Source organism: Eumetopias jubatus, unplaced genomic scaffold, assembly GCF_037043125.1.
Source record: "Eumetopias jubatus isolate StellerSeaLion01/CBP00866 unplaced genomic scaffold, mEumJub1_p1.0 scaffold_8, whole genome shotgun sequence".
In the NCBI taxonomy this organism is placed as follows: domain Eukaryota; kingdom Metazoa; phylum Chordata; class Mammalia; order Carnivora; family Otariidae; genus Eumetopias; species Eumetopias jubatus.
This window is the reverse complement of record NW_028274814.1, coordinates 104,599,473-104,619,680: the sequence shown is the minus strand read 5'-3', so window position 1 is coordinate 104,619,680 and position 20,208 is coordinate 104,599,473. Positions and strand designations below refer to the sequence as shown.

Sequence of the window (20,208 nt, the reverse complement as noted above, 5' to 3'; positions counted from 1 at the left end):
CAAACTCTTCTCTAATTATATCAATTCATACTCTGAACAAAAGTGTTTGAAAAGTGTTTGAACAATTCTGTTTCCTCTTACTTTCACTACCACAAGATATTGTTAAACATTTTATTTAGTTCATGATATTTTGATAGATACAAATTGATGTCTCATAATACTTATTTTTATTTCCTTAAATCTGAAAGCAATTCAACTGAGCTTCTTTGCTTGTGTATCGGCCATTTTAAATACCTTTTTCATTAATGGCCACTTCATATTATACTATTTTTCTATTTTTAAAAAATATTTTATACAAAAAATATATCATGTTACATATTCAATACATACTTACATGTATTGAAATTTTCTTGTCATTTTTTGACCCTATCCATCAATGTAGCTAGCTATCCTGCCATACAGAAAATGTACATTTTTTTAATAATCAAAATTTGAATTATTTTTCTTCATGGCATCATGATGGTTTCTTGTGTCATTCACACAAAGGTGTCTGTCACACCAATATTTTTATTTTTACAAATCTTACATTCATATTTTCTTCTAGAACTTTTAATGGTTTTTCTGCTTTTGTTTCAACTATTTCAATCTTTGATCCATTGGGATTTATTATTATTTTTTATAGAACTAGGTAAAGTCTATATTTTATTGTTTGTTTCTTTGTTGCCTTTTGGAACAATGAAGTCCCAGTTTGTTAACATTTCAAAATGTTCAAATATTAATATTCAAAATACCACTCTTATTATACACTAGGTTTCTCTGTGCATTTCTAAGCCTATTTCTGGACTATTTATTCATTTCCATTAATGTATCTGCCCACTCTCTAATACCACACTTTTAATTATTATTCTTTTAAGATTTTATTTATTTTTTTGACAGAGAGAGAGAGAAAGTGAGGGAGGGAATACAAGCAGGGGGAGGGGGAGAGGGAGAAGCAGGCTTCCCGCTGAGAAGGGAGCCAGATGCAGGGCTGGGTCCCAGGACCCTGGGATCATGACCTGAGCCGAAGGCAGACGCTTAACGACTGAGCTACCCAGGTGCCCCTAATTATTATTCTTTAGACTATTTTAAGATCTGGTAAAACTAGATGCCCCCTAACCATTATTTTTCTTCAAAAAGGGGGTTCAAATTATTTTTTTCCTGAGGATTTTTACCCAGTTGGTATTATGATGGTATTTCAATTGGAATGTCCAGTGCTAATTTTTTTTTTAAGATTTTATTTATTTATTTGACAGAGAGAGACACAGCGAAAGAGGGAACACAAGCAGGGAGAGTGGGAGAGGGAGAAGCAGGTCTCCCGCTGAGCAGGGAGCCCGATGCGGGGCTCGATCCCAGGACCCTGGGATCATGACCTGAGCCAAAGGCAGACACTCAACAACTGAGCCACCCAGGTGCCCCTCCAGTGCTAATTTTAGCTAAGCATGAAATGATATAAAATACCTATTCCTACATAATTATTTTGAAGTTTTGTTTTTTTTTTTTTAAATCTCATTGGGAAGGCACTGGTAGTGGAGGAAAATGGGTAAACGGGTGTGGGTTTGAATTCCAGATGATCTTTTTACCATATGAATGGCCTTAGGTGAATTCTTTAACTTCTCTGCTCCTTCATTACCTTACCTATAATATATAGTTATAATATTTATTTTGTAGAATCCTCTTGAGGAAAACTTACATGAAAGCTTATGGAACTTATAAAGCTGAACAAGACTTGATTCTAGAGGGGAGGGGGGTGGGAGGATGGGTTAGCCCGGTGATGGGTATTAAAGAGGGTACGTTCTGCATGGAGCACTGGGTGTTATACACAAACAATGAATCATGTAACACTATATCAAAAACTAATGATGTAATGTATGGTGATTAACATAATAAAATAAAATTAAAAAAAAAACAACTTAAGCACATGTTACCTGTTAAATGACTTTGCTGTATTGTTAGTGATTCAAATGACCAGCCTGGTATGTTTAGAGATGGGGAATGTTTAAGCAAATTTATGCAAATGACTTACATCCCAAAGACTTGAATTTGGTATGATCTAACTACTTTAATGACATTGTGGCTAGTCCTGTAATTTAGGAAGGGAAGCCATTAGGCTTCTGTTCATGCGATATGCCTGCTTATTATTATCTGAGTCAACAGCAAGCTAAAACTTTTCTTCGTGGTGTTGGAACATTTCTGAAGGTCATAGTGTCCTGTCAAAGGGAGATTTGGAAATCTCTTCTGCAAGCATTTGCTGCTAATTCTAGTATCTTAAAGCCCTGTAAGCTAATATCTTCTAAAATGCACTGTGATATTTGAAATCCTACTTCCTACATTACTCAGGGGAAACAATGCACTCCACTAAGCTGTCTCAAGCTAAAATTCAGAGTCTATTAAAATGAATTCATTCTCTATGGGAGAAAAAAACGTTTCTTCAGCTTCACGGCTTCTCTGCAAGCACAGTGGGAGAATATATTTAGTTTAAACATTTCATTTGCTTGTACTGTGTGTGTGTGTGTGTGTGTGTGTGTGTGTGTGTGTGTGTGTGTGTGTGTGTGTGTGTGTGTGTGTGTGGCTGGGGTGTACTTGCCCACAGAGGTGGCTGTGAGTTTACAGCTTGCCTTCTCACTCAGGTTAGGGAAGTGGGCTTGCTATGTTCAGACTATAGTCCCTAAGGGCCTGTTATTAAATCTTATTCACCCATTGATTACTAACAATCATAAGAATTAACACTGAGAGCTTTCCATGTTCCAGTACTGGGCAGAGTGATTTACATAATTATTTCATCTAATCCTCACAATAACCCTATAAGGTGGGCACCACTGAATAATGTCCAGTCACTAAGGCAGTGAATAGGTACACAGGATTGTAGCCCAGGAAGTTTGATCAGTGCCCACACATTCCTAGCATTTTTACTATACAGCAGGGAGTACATTAGTTGAATTAATAAATTATTCTAATCACATTCTTGAAAAATAGAGAAATCTACCTAACAAAATTATCTTATAGGACCTCTAACTCTCTAAGAGTATAGTTAAGAAAAAGGTTTCCCTACAAATCCATTAAAGGATATTGAACATAGATGTAATATATTATTTGAAAAATTTCCATAAGTTTTCTGTACTGAAATCAAGAAGAAAGCAGAAAACAATTGGACATTATCCTTTTGACTGTAGCAAAGGTGAAAAATGCATGAAATGCCACTTATAATATCCCAAACATCCTTGATTTACAACATAGTTCCATCATCAACAATTATTTTTTGTCTTAGCCTCAGATTTGAAGAAACTGGGCAGTCAGACTTTTCAGCTCTTCTTGTTGTTTTAGGGTTATTTATTTTCATTGGCCACTCATATTCTCTTCCTATCCTATAAGTAATAAGCTATGTCGTCTGACTTTTCTTATACCCATGATGTGAACCTAGATAATAATGCACTGGGATCTTAATTAAAAAAAGACTGAAATGGCACATTTAAAAATATCTTGCTGGGACGCCTGGATGGCTCAGTCAGTTGGGTGTCTGACTTGATTTTGGCTCAGGTTATGGTTATAGGGTCGTGAGACTGAGGCCCGTGTTGTCCGGCTCCACACTCAGCGGGGTGTCTGCTGGAGATTCTCTCCCTCCCTCTCTCCCTGCCCCTCTTCCTGCTTGGTCTCTCTCTCTCTCTCTTTAAATCTTAAAAAGAGTATCTTACTAATGTCTCAAATTTTTATGTATTTTAAATTAGATACTCTTTGGTCTTTGGAAATAAGTTAGCCATATTTGGTTTGCTTATCTTATATATACTGATATAAATTACTTCAGCCAAATATATGATTGTAAATAAATATTAAATATTCCATAGTAACTGTCCTTTTTTAAAAAGATTTTTTATTTATTTATTTTTGGGAGAGACAGATACAGAGAGAGAGAATGAGTGCAAGAGCGGGGGAGCGGCAGAGAGAGAAGCAGATTTCCCAGTGAGCAAGGAGCCTGATGCAGGGCAAGATCCCAGGACCCTGAGATCACGACCTGAGCTGAAGGCAGACACTTAGCCGACTGAGCCACCCAGGCACCCAGTAACTGTCTTTCAATCAGATTACAGTGTTTATTTTCACAGAAGAGCATTGAATAAGCATGAAGCAGACAGTACCGAAGAAATTTAGGTACAGACAAATATAAAGACATGAGAATTTCCATATCTCTTAAACTTATGATACATCCAACCCAGGTTAACTCTCTGAAAAGGAAAACAAAAGGACCTATTGAGAAACTTCATGCCATAGAAACTTAAGAGACTCAATACTAACATTCCTTACTTCTTACAATAGTGTCTGATTTGTCAACTTGCTCCTAAAGTCATTTACTTATGATTTGCTTTGTTCCAGAAGGGATTTTGGGTGATAAAAGCTATTTGCATTTTCATCCTATCCTAATTCTTGGGAATTAGCAGATTCCACTAGATTACTACTTCCTATATCATATTTCCCTAAATTTGTTTACTTCATGTCTCAGTTATCCTTGAGTTCTAGAATATCAGAATTTGGTCCATGTCCTCCTATCCACATCCTTTATGATTTTACACTCTGCGGTTTTATCCTTCTTCAAATCTGTGTCTTTCTAGGCAGAAGAGTTCAATTCTTAAGTAAGGAATTTTCCCAGTATAGTTTTGAAAACGCATAGAACATAGAAAAATGTATATTTATTAAAAATACTTTAAAACTAGGAGTATTTTAAAATTCTAGATTTTGAAACAATATTAATAATATTTCAGAATATCACAAATAGCATTTTCTTATCTCATAATATAAAGTGTATGGGATCAAAATATAGATAGGAGGCACATTTGTTCAAAAAATGTAATATCAAATATATAGCTATTATGAACAGAAGAATGTTCTATTTTTCCTTTCACATCACTGCTAATTCTTTTTTTTTTAAGATTTTATTTATTTATTTGACAGAGAGATAGAGAGCCAAGTAGGCAGAGGGACAGGGAGAAGCAGGCTCTCCGCTGAGCAGGGAGCCAGACGTGGGGCTCGATCCCAGCACCCCAGGATCATGACCTGAGCCGAAGGCAGCTGCTTAACCGACTGAGCCACCCAGGCACCCCGATCACTGCTAATTCTTAAAGTGATAATACAGTTTCTTTTCTTATTGATTGAAAAATGAAGTTTTGTCGACTATGGTGAGGCACCACCTGCCTCCTTTGAAAAACCACCCTGGTAAGCACACATTTACTTTGATCTTCAATGAATATTTTGCAATGCATCTGTTATATTCCATAAGAAAGCACAGCCCTAATTTTAAGGGAAATGAATGCACAAAGTTACATATTTCTCTTTTCATTTGAGAATTAGATCTGTAGGAAGATGTTAGAGAGGTTCATTACCTGGATTAAATTACAAAGCTAAGAAACTATTAGGTCTACAGTTTCTTGCACCTGCATAAGTGAACCTTGTATGAACAAGCTGAAAATCATGTACATTAACATTAATAAATATTAACAAAGCAAAAGAGATACAATTTGAAAATTACTGCTAATAAAGTGCATTATTGTAATTCAATTAATATTAATAGGTTTAAGAAATAATAAGGCTAAGATGCATTTGGTGCTCATTTTAAAACATTTTGCAGGTTGAAACCAGGGCACATACATGGTTTTATATTCGGAAAGCGGTTTTTTGCTCTGTTCCAAGGCAGATCGGCATCAGTTGAAGAAAGATCCTGAAGAAATTTTGGCAGTTCCTGTGGAATGAAGTCATTGCAGTTTAGATTTATTTCAGAGGTAAACAAGAAACTCTACTTAGGAAAAAACTATTCTTTATTCTAAACCCTTTTACTTTTAAATTGAAAACACCTTTATTCTAAACCCTTTTACTTTTAAATTGAAAACACCTCTAATAACTGCAGAAACAAGGTCAAATTAACAGCAATGAACTTATGTAAACGTTTACTGAAAATATCCTGAAAAAATTGGTCAGTTGGTCTATTGCTTTCTCTGGGATAACTTCTTTGTACTTTTAGAAGCTCTAAGATGTGGCAACCATGTTACTAATAACGTTTTTCCATACTTTACTAATGGTTTCATCAGGAACACACTGAGTATTATTTAATATTTTAATGTCCACTTAGTAGGGGAAGGGAGTTCGGTGATTTATTATTTGTTTTTTCTCCTCAGGCAGCGTGATTTCATGCCTATTAATTGGTACAACATTGGTCAGTTTAAGAAGATGCCAAAGGTCAATTCCTGTTCTCAGTAGGCATTGTTAAATCGATACTGGAATGCAAAGGTGTGATTAAGAATTATCAGACACAGATGAAGGGTCAAGGAGATCCATTATTGACATTTTGGTAAAAAATCATGATATTATCCATTCATCATTAAGAAAGTTGGTGCAAGAAAATGTGTTCATTATTTTGTTGAGCTGGTGATTTATATTTACAAAGTTTATGGTTTTTCATTTTAGAAATAAATCTCAACTTGCCAAATTCCTTAAAAAGTGTTAAAATTTGTTTTTACAATTTTTCAACATCATTATAAACTACTCCTTTTATTAGATAAGTCTTCCTTTCCCTCTTATTTTTCCTCAAAAAGAAAAAGCCAGACAGTCTTTTGCATGTGAGTATGTGCAGTGTAAGCATCTGAAATCTGGTGTACTGGCACAAAAGGCTTAGAAAAAAATTTGTTTAACCAAGTAGGGAATCCTAGAACCCTTTCCCTGTGTCAAGGTGTTGGGAGTATATGTCAGCATATTCATATAGATAAAGGAATAGGAGAGGAATAGAGGAGAAAACAAAGGTGAAATGGAAATCTCCTGAAAGGTGGTACTTTTTTTTCTGTAATTATTTCACATAGAAGTTTCCAATTATAGATTTAATGACTGTGGCCTTGATAATCAATACCCAATTACCAGGTTGACTGTTTGGATAGTAATGTCACACTTGCAACCTTTTTCTTACCAGGGGACAGAGGGCCTCCATCATCCTATTCAGTTCTTTCTCCTACTGTTTGTTCTTTTCAGTGGGATCATAGTTGAGTGAGACTGTTTTGCATCCTTATGCTTTTGCATTTCTTCTCACTCTCTGGGATACTCTTCCCCCTTTATTTACCCTTTAGTTTTCTGCTAGTCCAAAAGTTCATCTCAAACAACACCTTTTTGTGCAGTCTGTCAATCCTCACTTCTTTCTGCATATCTCTGTCATGATACAGTGTACTTACGCATTTTTTATGCATGTCTGCAGTTCTTATCATAGTATGAGCTTCTTTATGGTAGAAGTCATAGTCGTAATACATTGCTAATACTTGTGTCAGCCACTATTCTTAGTGTTACACACATTCAATCATTTTAGTGTTCACAACTTAGTGAGATAAATACTATTATTGGTAAATACTATTATTTTACAAATGAGGATATGGAGGAACAGAGACTTTATATGATTTATCCAAAGTCACTTAGCTATTAAGCATTGAATTGATATATATCAATAAGCCAAATACAATGCCTACCATATAGTAGGAGCTTATAAATATTTAAGGTATAAGTGGTTATGATCCGAGTTTTAAAGTTTATCAAATATGCATTTATTTATTTAAATATAATTTTGCTTTAAAAAACTTAGTATAGCATTAGGATAAAAAACAATTAAAAAAATTCCTTACATGTATAGATATGTTTATATAATACATACATACAACCTATATATTTGTATTTAAAAAGTTCTTAAAACCATGATCTCCAAAGAAGTTCAACTAGAAATTTTCTCAATGTAATATATGTGAAAATGTTGCTAATAAAACTTTTCATCTACTCAGTCATGCATAATGTAATTATATTCGCTCCTATTCTAGTGAAATTACACTTTTGCTTCTGAAAAATTGTGAATTCTCGCTGTGTAAATGCTAAGAAAAGTTTTAGGGTACCATCTATTTTGTTAAGTCCAGGCCAATATTACTTAAGAAGCATAACCAAAGAGCTGTAGGAAATACCATTAATCTTCTCACATTTTGTTATTCCCTGAGAGGCTGAAATATTATAATCCTGAATTATTCAAGCCAATTGCTTAATTCTTTGTTTCATAGGTTCACACACTAAAAATTTCATGAAAAAAAAGAAATAAAGTTTTTGGTGACATTTAGAAATCCATATTACTTATATAATACAAAATAATCACGTAAGTTTGGAAAGATGCACACAAGTTTTAAAAATGTTTAGAGATCTGATATATACCTTATGCATTAATATAATTTGAATTTTATAGATATACAAAATGTTGAAAGCAATATAATTAATCTTAACTTTTAAGTAGTGTTAAAGTGGAAGGCTCTTAACTCAACATAGTCTCCATAACGTGATAGTGTATTTATTTCACAGTAACTTAAAAATAGGTCTCGTAAAACACAGGTATTTTTACTTTTAGATAGTTCTAGAAATAATATTTTTGTAGTTTCTGGAAATATCACGTTCTGTTCTCAGGTTCATCTATATCACTAACATAAACTAAGCAGGCAGATATAAAATGGAATTATTTGGTCTCTAAATCTAAAATAATTATTTAAATATAAAACCACAATTATGGTAAAGCCTAAATCTCACACACCAGCAAAAACCAATGAATACAACCTTCCAGACTTTCCAGACTCCCATGCACATCTGGATGAAAGAGCAGAGCAGAAATGGGGCCAGGCTGCCATTGCTGGGGAGGTCTGAAGAAGAGCACCCTTTCCTCACACAGTAGGTGAATAATTCTGTTCAGGTTGCACCAGAGGCCACCCCGTGTAACATTACTATCCAAACAATCAACCTGGTAATTGGGTATTGATTATCAAGGCCAGAGTCCTTCATGGCCTTGCATGCTTAAAATGGACATGAAATGTGACACATGAAACGACTGGAGGTCTGGCAATGTTGTGACAACTGCTAGTAACATACCAAAAATTCTTCTTGAAACTTTAGGTTGTTGTTTGTGCAAAGCTCTTCAACATGTTGCAGGAAGGACTTCTTGCTTACCGGCCTCCAAGCAAAGAGAGGTAGAAAATGGAATCACGTTAGATTGGCACTGGCTGTACAGTGAATAAGTCAAAGAACAACAGATATTTCAAAACCCGTAACCACACAGCCCTTTAAAGTCATTTTGCCATATTTACAAAATTAACTTTTCCCCTGTAAGTGTGCTTTCTTTGTATTCCTGGCACAAAATCCTTTCCATTTTTAAGTGACTTTATATGAATGATTTCACATTGTAAGGAAAAAAGTTTTTCAAGTAAATATAAGGGCATAAAGTTATCATTGAATCCTAAAGCACATAATACCTCTTTGTCATACAGAAAACATTTTATACATTACAAGGTTTTAGAAGATATAAAATATTGCAGTGACCTCATTCTCATAATGATATGGTTTTTAAACCCTAAGGAGTTTAAATATCCCCGTATTACTTCCCAAGCTAAAATACAGACATGCAGGCTTCACCCCAGAGAGAGAGAAAGCATTTCTCCAGTTACCATGCAATTAGTCATGCTTTTATGATTTATATCCAGCTTGGAGGTTTTTCTAGCAAACATACAAAAAAGGAACCACACATTAAGATTCATTGAATCCGTGAATCTAGCATTGACATTCAAAAAGAAGAAAAGATATTTAACAAACTTACTTGATGGATTTTCTATAACTAAGTAACCTGCAACAGAGATTGTGTTAAATGCGTGATAAGCTGAGGGGATAGGTCTTTCTGAAAGAGTTCTAGATTAAAATCAGATAAATATAATAAATCAGTAATGTATGATGTGCTATGCCTTTACCTGATATGCAATCATTATTTTAAATTCTATTTCATCTTTCTAAATTATATTATTTGGACTCAAGATGGCCAAATAATAACTTAGCTTCCCTCTCAAGCTAAGATACTCTTTTAATATTGTTAGGCCTTTGGGGTACTATGTTAAAAACAGGTCACTTTTTTATATATTGCATAGTATTTAGAGTCTAAGAGAGTTAATGTATATTTATTTATTTTATTTATTTATTCTTTTAAAGATTTATTTATTTATTTGAGAGAGCAAGAATGAGAGAGAGAGAGTACATGAGGGGGGGAGGGCCAGAGGGAAAAGCAGGCTCCTCGCCGAGCAGGGAGCTCAATGCGGGACTCGATCCTGGAACTCCGGGATCATGACCTGAGCCAAAGGCAGTGGCCCAACCAACTGAGCCACCCAGGCGCCCGAGTTAATGTATATTTAAAAAAATATTTTCTTTGTCCATAGAGAACGCTTAACCAGGGGGAGTGGATCTTTGAAAAATGACATCATATTGCCTAAGTTTTATTTCATGAGTGAGTTTTGATGAGTATATAACCATAAAATATCACAATTCTTTCAGTTCCTTTAGACATATCTCCTGTGACATTTCATTGGTCAAGTTATTCATACTCTGAAAAAAACTGAAATAATTTTTAACAGCCAAATAGACTATGCAACACACACAAATTCAAAGATGGGAACATCTTTAATAACACATTTGTCATGCACAATCAATTAGCACTGCAAAACCACAAAAGGCACAAAGTATAATGAAATAAAATCAATAAAATAAAAATTTTTCAAAGTTTTAAATTTTAAGTATTATCAAGGATGATTTTACTGCATTCCTGAAGTGAATAATGTTTATAAGAGGATGTGGTTTTCAAAGTAAAGGACAAATGAAAGAAAATAATTAGATTGAAAAATGTGTCATAATGAATACTACGAAAATGGTTACAAAGGGGTGTGTTCAATGAAAAAAACATGAGTTAAAATGTTCATTTTATTACAATATAGAAATTGGTGAAAAATATGGGGGTGCAGAAGCAAGTACTACCAAGAAGAATGATAGAATTCTGGTTAATGCAATAGGTGTCCCCAAGGAGAAGGAGGTATCTCCCAGCTTCTCAGGGTATAACCTCATACAACATCCCATCATCAAACATGGAGTCACAATGATAAAACAGCAATGTTTGAGCAAAGTCTTGGTAGATGAACTTGTAAGCTTCCTACAATAACCTAGAATGATTCTGAGAAGGCAAGAGAGAAATTTTTAACTAAATGGATATGGAGATGGTTTGAATGGGCTACTGAATCAGAAGAATCCTTGATTTGGGGTTTGGGACAGGAAGATAGAGGATGTCTGAATTAGAGGCCCTGGAAATACTTCTGACATAGCAACAGATAAAGTGGGGACTGAGGCAACAATCAATCCCTGTTGGAAATAATTACCCTTAAGCAAAGACCAGCAAGAAAAAAATACAATCATGGGCTAGACCCATACCCGCCAAATACACTTAATGACTGATGCCCAGTGCTCTTATGCCATCATGTTCCTCAGAAACAGGAAAGGCGAGGGGGTTAGGTTGGGCAAATCCTAATTAACTGAACTTAAGATAGAAATATGAATATTTGAATTGGCAAGATCAATTTCCCTGCTACCACACAGAAATGGAAATTCTTGACTTGCGTGGATATCACTTTCATAACAACAGGGGATATTATTCAGTTTGTGATTGGTGAAATTCACACACACTACATCTGATTTAATGACAGGCTTATGGTCCACCTATTTGAGAACAGTCAGACTGCCATCCTACAGTAGAAGGGTCTCTCTTTTCCTAGAGAATCCAAGATTATTTGAGGTGGTATTGGCAGAATATTTTTACTAGGCTATCTAGAATCTAAAGTAGGGCTGGCTTCTGGGCAGCAATCAATAAGGAATTTGAAGAATCAGAATACATTCATCAAATCCTCAAAAGACATTAAACATGAATAATCATATTAAAATATAAATGCACAAGAAATAGCTAAAGCACCATGTTACTATTCACATCCTTGCTCTTTTTCTCATTATGCTGTCTATTCTCATTTAGAAATTATAATTAATAAAAATAAATAAATATAAAAATATTAACAAAAACTAATAAAATATTTTTCTTTTGTCAATTTCTTTATAGTTTCACTGTAAACACTACAGAAAGTTGCTTTTTTTTACTATTATTTTATTTTGCATTTGAAAGATCTTTCTAAAGATACTAATTTTAAACTGTAACTGGGTAGCTATTGGATCCAGATGGATATTTGTGAAAACTTTCTGTACTATAAAATACGATGGCTTCAAATACCTGCTCCAACAATTACCAGCTACATTACCTTGAGCAAGTTACTTAATCTTTCTGTGCCTCAGTTCCTAATTTGGAAAATAGGGTAAGTATACGTAAATCAAGCTCATACATGTACAATGCTTAGAAACGCCCTTGGCTTTGGAAGCAATACATAAATATTAGTTAATATCATTAGTATTATAATTGCTATTCCTCCTTTATTTTGTAAAACTCAAGCTCCTTTTACCCATTTGTCCTACAATTCACACTGATATAAAGGAAGATAATTTTTTTCCAGAAGAATATCCTATCTTAAATTTTATTCAAAACTGGGTAGATTACAATGTGCTAAATTAAGCAGCAAGATTTCCTATTTTATTCTTCTTAATCAGGGTCTCTAGCATAAAGAGTGGTCATAAATATCCAGACTTCAAATCCGAGTCTGGCTTTTCTAGTTCTCAATTTAAGATCCTAAATAAATCCTTAATACCATAAAGATTGTAATAATTCAGTTTTCACATTATCATGTGAAGGCATTCTCATCACACTGGCACTTTTAATGTTATTCCTTACAACTACCTTTCACATACCTTGTTTGTATTCCAGCAATTCTCTGGCATCTCTCCCTCTCGGTTTGTACCATTCTAGGTGTTTTCCCACAACCAGGTCCTACTGCTTCCTCAATAGCTGATTCAAATGTTAACTCTTTCATGGACCTTCCCTGTTCTATTATAGATAAAATAATTTCATGGAAATGAAATTTCTATGCACAAACCACTTTCCACCTTGTATTCTGGCTACATAAGCACATGTATTAAGGACACATGCATTGAGGTTCATGTGTACTCGAAGGCAGGGGCAGGATTAACACTGCCTTACTACAAGACCCTCATAACCTTATTCATAGTAGACAATGAATAAATCATTATTAAATATACAATTTTGGATGCATTCAGACTAAGATACACAGAAAGCTAAATGTAAGCACTGTGCTTATTAAGAGAGTATCTGAACTGAATGAATTTTCCACTAAAATAGTAAGCAATTGAGAATTTTCAGGAGCTTTAGATAAGTATGATCAATGATGTATCAATAAACACTATACGAGTCCAGGGTGTCTGGGTGGCTCAGTCGGTTAAACGTCTGCCTTCGGCTCAGGTCATGATCCCAGGGTCCTGGGATTGAGTCCCATATTGGGCTCCTTGCTCAGCAGGCGCAGGGAGCCTGCTTCTTCCTCTCCCGAACCCCCTGCTTGTGTTCTCTTTCTCTCTCTGTCAAATAAATAAAATCTTAAAAAACCCCAAAACACTATATGAGTCTAAACAAAGCCATATTAGATCCCCTAACATTAGAAAGTTAACAGGTGCTAGGAAATTAGATATATGAACAATAAAATCATCTTGCCTATCCAAGTAAAAAAAAGATAGACTTCAAAAAAAGAGTAAGATCTGTTTTGGATTTATTTTCATTTGTATCACTCTCTTTATCTAAACCCAGTCACTTTATGTAACCTATTCTTTACATTTGTATTTACATAATGTGAGAAATAAAACTTCTAAAGTCTAATTTTTATGTAATTTTCCAGTCTATGCCGATGTCACCAGTATGTGTGAACTGAAATTGAAATACCTATCTGGGTAGCTTAAATTGAGAGGACATTTTGGCAAATATTACCTAACTATTTCAAATAAAAGATTTTTTTGTTGTTGTCTGTAGTAGTTTTGATACTTAGCCTCATAATGTATGGGTATATTTTTCCTTTAGAATTGGCTGTATCTGGGGTGCTTGGGTGGTTCAGTAGGTTAAGCATCTGACTCTTGATTTTGGCTCAGGTCATGATCTCAGGGTTGTGAGATCAAGACCCATGTCAGGCTCTGTGCTCAGTGGGGTGTCTGCCTGAGATAGTCTCTCTCTCTCCCTCTGCCGCACCTCTTCCCACTCTCTCTCTCTTTCTCTCAAATAAATAAATAAATTTTTTAAAAAGGGAATTGGCTGCGTTCTAAATTTTATTATAGGTTTCAAAGCTTTGTTTTTAAATAGGAAAAAAATTAATTTGGACAACTTATCCAGGGAATTAGAAAAGAAGGTGGGGCATAATACAAAAAAAAAAAAGCATTGACTTTTACTGATGAAGAAATTAAATTCTTTTAGGAAAAACTGTTTGATTAGATAAGTATAAAAAACCCTTACAGAAATTAATGTGCATGAAAGTCAACAATGTTATTTTTAGGAGCGCTATTTTCAAATTAAGTGATCTGTGAAGACACTCAAAGAAACTCATATAGAAAACTTTTTATTAACATTTTTAAAAACAATTTGTTACATGAAGAGCATTTTAGACTGGTATTTTATTCACTTACAATAGTGAAGGATACTGTCAAATCAAATTCAGGTCATTATTATATAAATCAATTTGGGAATTGTCCAGATTTCAATAAGAAAACTGACCACTTTCTAACAGAAAGGGCTAAACGCTTTTTATTCCATGAATCTTAGCTGTCTTAAATCCTATTCCCTTTTGTTGAAAAGGGTATTATTTCATGTCTGGGCTCATTTTTTAAAAGTCTATCAAAAACTTAAATTCCACTCAGATTACTCTTGATAGATTCAGAGAGGAACCATTTATTTATGTTGGCAGTGGTGATTGAAGACCATATTGTCACAAAGACTCAGCTTTCCCTCAAGGTCAATTAGTTGAAATCTATAGGGAATTAAAATATAGTCCAAATGGAGAGCCATGGATGATAGCCTATAGATGAGCAGCTTAAATCAGCATTACCAGTGGCACAGGACAAACTGAGAAATTTTGTGTTTTCTACTTCAGTTAGGTTAAAAAGCAAAGAACCTCAAATTTTATTGCATTTATTTAAAATATGTATTTGGCACACTGACATGTACTTCATATTCAAATAAAAATTTGTTAAGAATCTATCTTTCTGGTAAAACATATTAATTAATCCTTTCAAGTTTTATAAAATACTGAGTGTGAATTTTTAATTTCTATATTTCAATCAAGCCATTAATTGTTCCAACATTTACATCTACTTCTATAATGATATCCTATTACTTATCATTACTGTAATGCTTTCAAAGGTGTCTTCGGTTTTGTTCTTTCCTATTGTTTTATTTGTTCTAGGCTTTAAAATAGTATTCTTTCAGATCTTTCTTTCTTTCTTTCCTTTTAAGATTTTATTTATTTATTTGACAGAGAGGGTGAGAGGACACAAGCAGGGGGAACGGCAGGCAGAGGGAGAAGCAGGCTCCCCACTGAGAAGGGAGCCTGACGTGGGGCTCAATCCCAGGACCCTGGGGTCACGACCTGAGCCGAAGGCAGACACTTAACCGACTGAGCCACCCCGGTGCTCCATTTCCAGATATTTCTTCATTCTTTTACCATATCACCAATAATTTTTCTGTGGTCCCTAATATAAATTTAAAAAGTTATCCTAACCAAGCCTCAAAAAGTTAAAAATAGAACTACCATATGATCCAGCAAGTCTACTTCTAGTAATATATTCACAGGAAATGAAAACACTAACCCAAAAAGACATCTGCACCCCCATGTTTATGGCAACATTATTTACAACAGCTATGACATGGAAGCAACCTAAGTGTCCATCAGTGGGTGAATGGATAAAGAGGTTGTGACATACACACACACACACACACACACACACACACACACACACACACAAAGGAATATTATTTGACCACAAAAAGAGGAAATCCTACCATTTGCAACAACATGGATGGGCTTGAAGGCATTATGCTAAGTGAAATGAGTCAGACAGAAAAGGACAAATACTGTATGATCTCAATTATATGTGGAATCTAAAACACAAACAAACAAGCAAACACAAATTCATAGAGAAAGAAATCAGCTTTGTGGTTAGCAGAGGCAGAGGGCAGAGGGAGGGGGTATTGGAGGAAGGCAGATAAAAGGTATAAACTTCCAGTATTAAGGTAAATAAGTACTAGGGATGTAATGTACAACACAATGACTATGGTTAACACTGCTGTATGGTATATTTCAAAGTTGTTAAGAAAATAGATCCTAAGAGTTCTCATCAGAAGAACTTTTTTTTTCATTTTTTCTTTTCTTCATTCTTTTCTTTTTGGATTTATATGAAAAAAATGTTAGCTGAATCTACTGTGGTAATTACTTCACAATATATGTAAATCAAACCATTATGTTATATACCTTAAACTTACACAGTGATGTATATCAGTTATTTCTCAATAAAACTGTAAAACAAAGTTGAAAAATATTATCCTGATAGCTGGTACTGTAGAGCTGACTCTAAAACTTCACCTTATAAGGTAAACATACCACCTCGATAAGTAAGTAACATAATATTTTTCTTATTTAATTAGAAAAACAATCAATTCATAAGTGCTGTCCTAAGTACTTTCTCAGTATATTTCCTGTAAAGACAAATAGGTTTAAAAGGAGCTTAGCTATTTGAAGGGCAACTCTTTGAAGGCAATGCCCCTTCCATTTTCATCACACAATTTCCAGTGCCCAGAACAGTGCTTGGCACTTGGTAGGGTCCGACTGACACTTCTTTTACCCAAATGAAGTAAAATGGACATTTAGATAAGGAAAAGCAACATTCTTGCTGATGTCAAAGAGGTATAAGAGAAGATACCCGAGGTGCAAGAGTTGAATTTTCATTATTACTAAGCCTCTCCACATTTGCACATTTGAAAACAAATTCCTGACAGATGTTTTATTTTGTCAACCACATATCCTAAATTACAGCCAGGGGCACAGGCTTAGCTATCTGGGCAAGAGGGCAGAAGGAGTAGAAGAGAAGGTGAAGAAACTGCTGAAAGCTGTGTGAAGAGATGGGCACAGGCTCTCGGTGAGGATGGAATCTGAGGACACAGATGATGTGCTGTCATCTAAAAAGAAGTGCTTTGAGCCCGAACTATTAACTAGTGAGGCAGTTAGCACTTAATTTCCTCAGTTAGGGGTCAGAAGGTAACCTTGGAAAACTAAATTTGGAGGAAGACTACATCTACCTTAACAAATAGGATTTATGTACAGGTGTTCTATAAAGGTTCTGATGAATCCAAACCGTTAAGTTGAGCTCTATCAAAGTAAGATCTCTGACTAAACAGGGACACTACTGACTAATTCGAAGAGAGAAAATGTGGTGCTTGAGGAGAAACATGAGGTAAAAATGGAAGGATTTTTCTGAGGCATTAATGGCATAAAGCAAAAAAAAAAAAAAAAAAAAAAGGAAAAGAATTCTGTTTAACGATGACAAAGAAAGATACTTGGCAGAGCTGCTCAACCAGACCCCTTGTGAGTCTGGAATGCTGAGAGGTCAGCTTTGAGTGCTGGTTGGAAATGGTTATTTTATGTGTGATGTGATCACTTAAATCTTTAGCTCAACAGAGTCTCACTTTGACAACTGAATCTGATCAAGCAGGTCCTTTGAGGAAAATATATTTTTATAAAACTATTTTAATTCTGTGAGTGGAAACTTGGCAATTAGTTCACAGAAAGTAAAACAAGTTTACCTATGATTCCAAAATGCTAAATATGATTAAAGTAGAAATAGCCTGGCTTCCACTGTTTTAATCATGCTGAGTACTATTCATGATCAATGAGAATGTCAGGAGGCTTGGCCCCATCCACCCCTGTGGCTCATGGAGACTGACTCCTCTGTCATAGATTTGGGATTTTGAAATCAAATACATTTTCGTTCTTTGCCTCCATTCATATTCTTTGCATGAAGAAACTGATTATCTCTGGGGCATTCAATCTGTTGCTGGGGTCCCCAGTAATGCTGACATTTTGTTATGCTACCTTCAGAAGGCATAAAGCAATTTTTGTGCTAGCATATAAGTGACATTTCCGAACATCAGAGGAGTGCCTGAAAACATGCACAGTTAGCTACCCATTGATTAGGGCAGAAGTACATATACTATGAACTGTGTCACTCTGTGTATGCCCCAGAGGCAGAGAATGGGAAATTTCATCATCTTGGTCCTTACAGGTTACCACCTGTGGTAGTTGAAATGAGCTTGTGTGAAGTGTGGACCCAGACTCCATCTGTCAGATGGAGAACTCAGCTTTGTATCATGTAATAAGACAAGATGCATGTGAAGAAAATCTAGGTGGAAAGTTATTTTACTGTCAAAGCTAACACAACATGAGAACACAGCAAATTCTCAGGATATGCACATTATGAGTCAATGTGCATTTTGAGAAGGTTAACTTTACCATATCAATAGCATGCAAATTATAGAGGACATATTGTAAGTAGAAATAAGCATAGGGCTTTTTTGTTTTTTTTTGGCTTTGGAAAAAAATAGCACGTTAAACAACAAAACGCTCAATATAGTGTATTTAAAAATATAGAGCACACCACCTGACAAGATGAAAACCATCACAACAGAGCTCCGCATCACCACAGTAACTTACTGGATGACAAAAATCTCCTTGCGTCTAAAGAAAAATGAAGAATATCTGGAAGTAAAGATTCATTATTTATTTAGTACACAAACACACTGGATTATTTTTTGCTACTACAAGAACATGAGCATTAAATATCTTGAGCTTCATCCTACTTTAGGACATTTGTCTGGAATTCACATATTTGTCAGACATTTCTTATCTGGATTCATGAATTTTTGCCATTGTTTGCAAAATGGTTTAAGAGAGAAGTAAAATCCATGGCTAGAACCTGTCAAAGAATTGATGGCAATTAAAATGCTAATGATTTTACATAGAATTTCATGTATCAGTCAAATATCATGTATTCTTATTGAAGGTACAATAAGACTTGCACTACTAAAGATTTTTCAGTTTCTGAAGTTTGAACTTATACTAAAATGCCATCACTCCTTTGTCCCGTATCACTAAAGAACAAAGAATCAAAAAAAGCAGTTCTTCCCTTAGAATCATTTCTCTGCATAGGAAAAGCTGCTTCAAGAAGGATCCCATAGGGTCTTGTCTTTTTAAGAGGGGTTATATTGATCTCATCTAGTAAGCTTCTGAGTTACACACACACACACACACACACACACACACACACACACACAGAGGTACAGGTGTATCTTATCTCTGAATCCAACGCACGCAGGCTAGCATCATGGCTGTCCTGTTTACTAGATGTACCACCTTGGACAGCTACTTAAATTCTCTAAGCATCTTTTGTTTTTCAACTGTAAAATGGGGATAAAAATATCTACCACAAAAGGATTGAAAGAGTTAAGTGAGATCATTACACACAGAGTTAACACACAGTAATTGCTCAAAAACAGTAGTAGTTATTTATATTAGCAAGCCCTCTATGTGAAAGTAGATTGGGGTGATTTTTTAATTTTATAAAGATTGTAAATAACAATAATAATTCCAAATGTAGTATTCTGATTTAAAGTTTACAAGAGCTTCCTGAAGACATGTACATTTAATGAAAATTCAACTTGCACACTTCTAAAGTTATTGAAGAAAGAAAGCAATTCAATTGTTTGCTTTCTGGAGGATTTTAATTCCATTCATGATTACTGGATTGGGCCTTGAGTCTAATTAATGCACCATTACATTCACTCAACGAAAATAGGCAAGAGAATTAATATGGAATGATGCACAAAATTTGGGGGGATAATTGAGGCTTGGAAGAAATTGAGTGTCAAGTAAGAAGATTAGTAGCATTGATTAATGTTATTCTACTGTGTGTTGTTGTTGTTGTTTTTCTGATTTAGTCACCCTGGGTGGGGTGCGGGGTGGGGGAGATTGGAGATGGGGAACCTACTATAACTTAATTAAGCCTGGTAAGGAGACAGTGAAAAATAAACACTTTTAGCAAATAGAATATTTAACTCGTGAACCTTCTGTTAGGTTATTTAATTTTAAGTGTTTCAACTCTCTTAGGAAGGTAGTTTGTGTTGCAGTTAAATTAGTTAAAGCAATCCATAGGGCCAGCTGGTCTCAGCAATCTTGAAGAGACAGGTCTGTTTTACCTGAGTGTTTGCTAATCTTGCCAATATTTCCTCCTGGAAACCTTTCTCACTTCCTTGGGCTAAGTGGTTGTGTTTCAAAGGAGCCATCACAAAATGTTGTTTTGTTCATTTGTTTATCAAGTAACAAACCCCAAGGGTCATTTTCTAATCTGGTG

The 20,208-nt window shown here is 34.9% G+C and overlaps 1 protein-coding gene across 1 annotated transcript in view; it reads right to left on the bottom strand.

The window, feature by feature from the left end:
- PTPRQ (protein tyrosine phosphatase receptor type Q) overlaps positions 1 to 20,208 on the bottom strand; it is a 188,802-nt gene that overhangs the window by 14,973 nt on the left and 153,621 nt on the right. The window contains exons 36-38 of the mRNA XM_028105499.2: positions 9,608 to 9,634; positions 8,887 to 8,968; positions 5,611 to 5,701 (exon numbers count right to left, since the gene is read on the bottom strand). Coding sequence (XP_027961300.2) covers positions 5,611 to 5,701; positions 8,887 to 8,968; positions 9,608 to 9,634 — 200 coding nt within the window. The remainder of the gene's footprint in view (positions 1 to 5,610; positions 5,702 to 8,886; positions 8,969 to 9,607; positions 9,635 to 20,208) is intronic.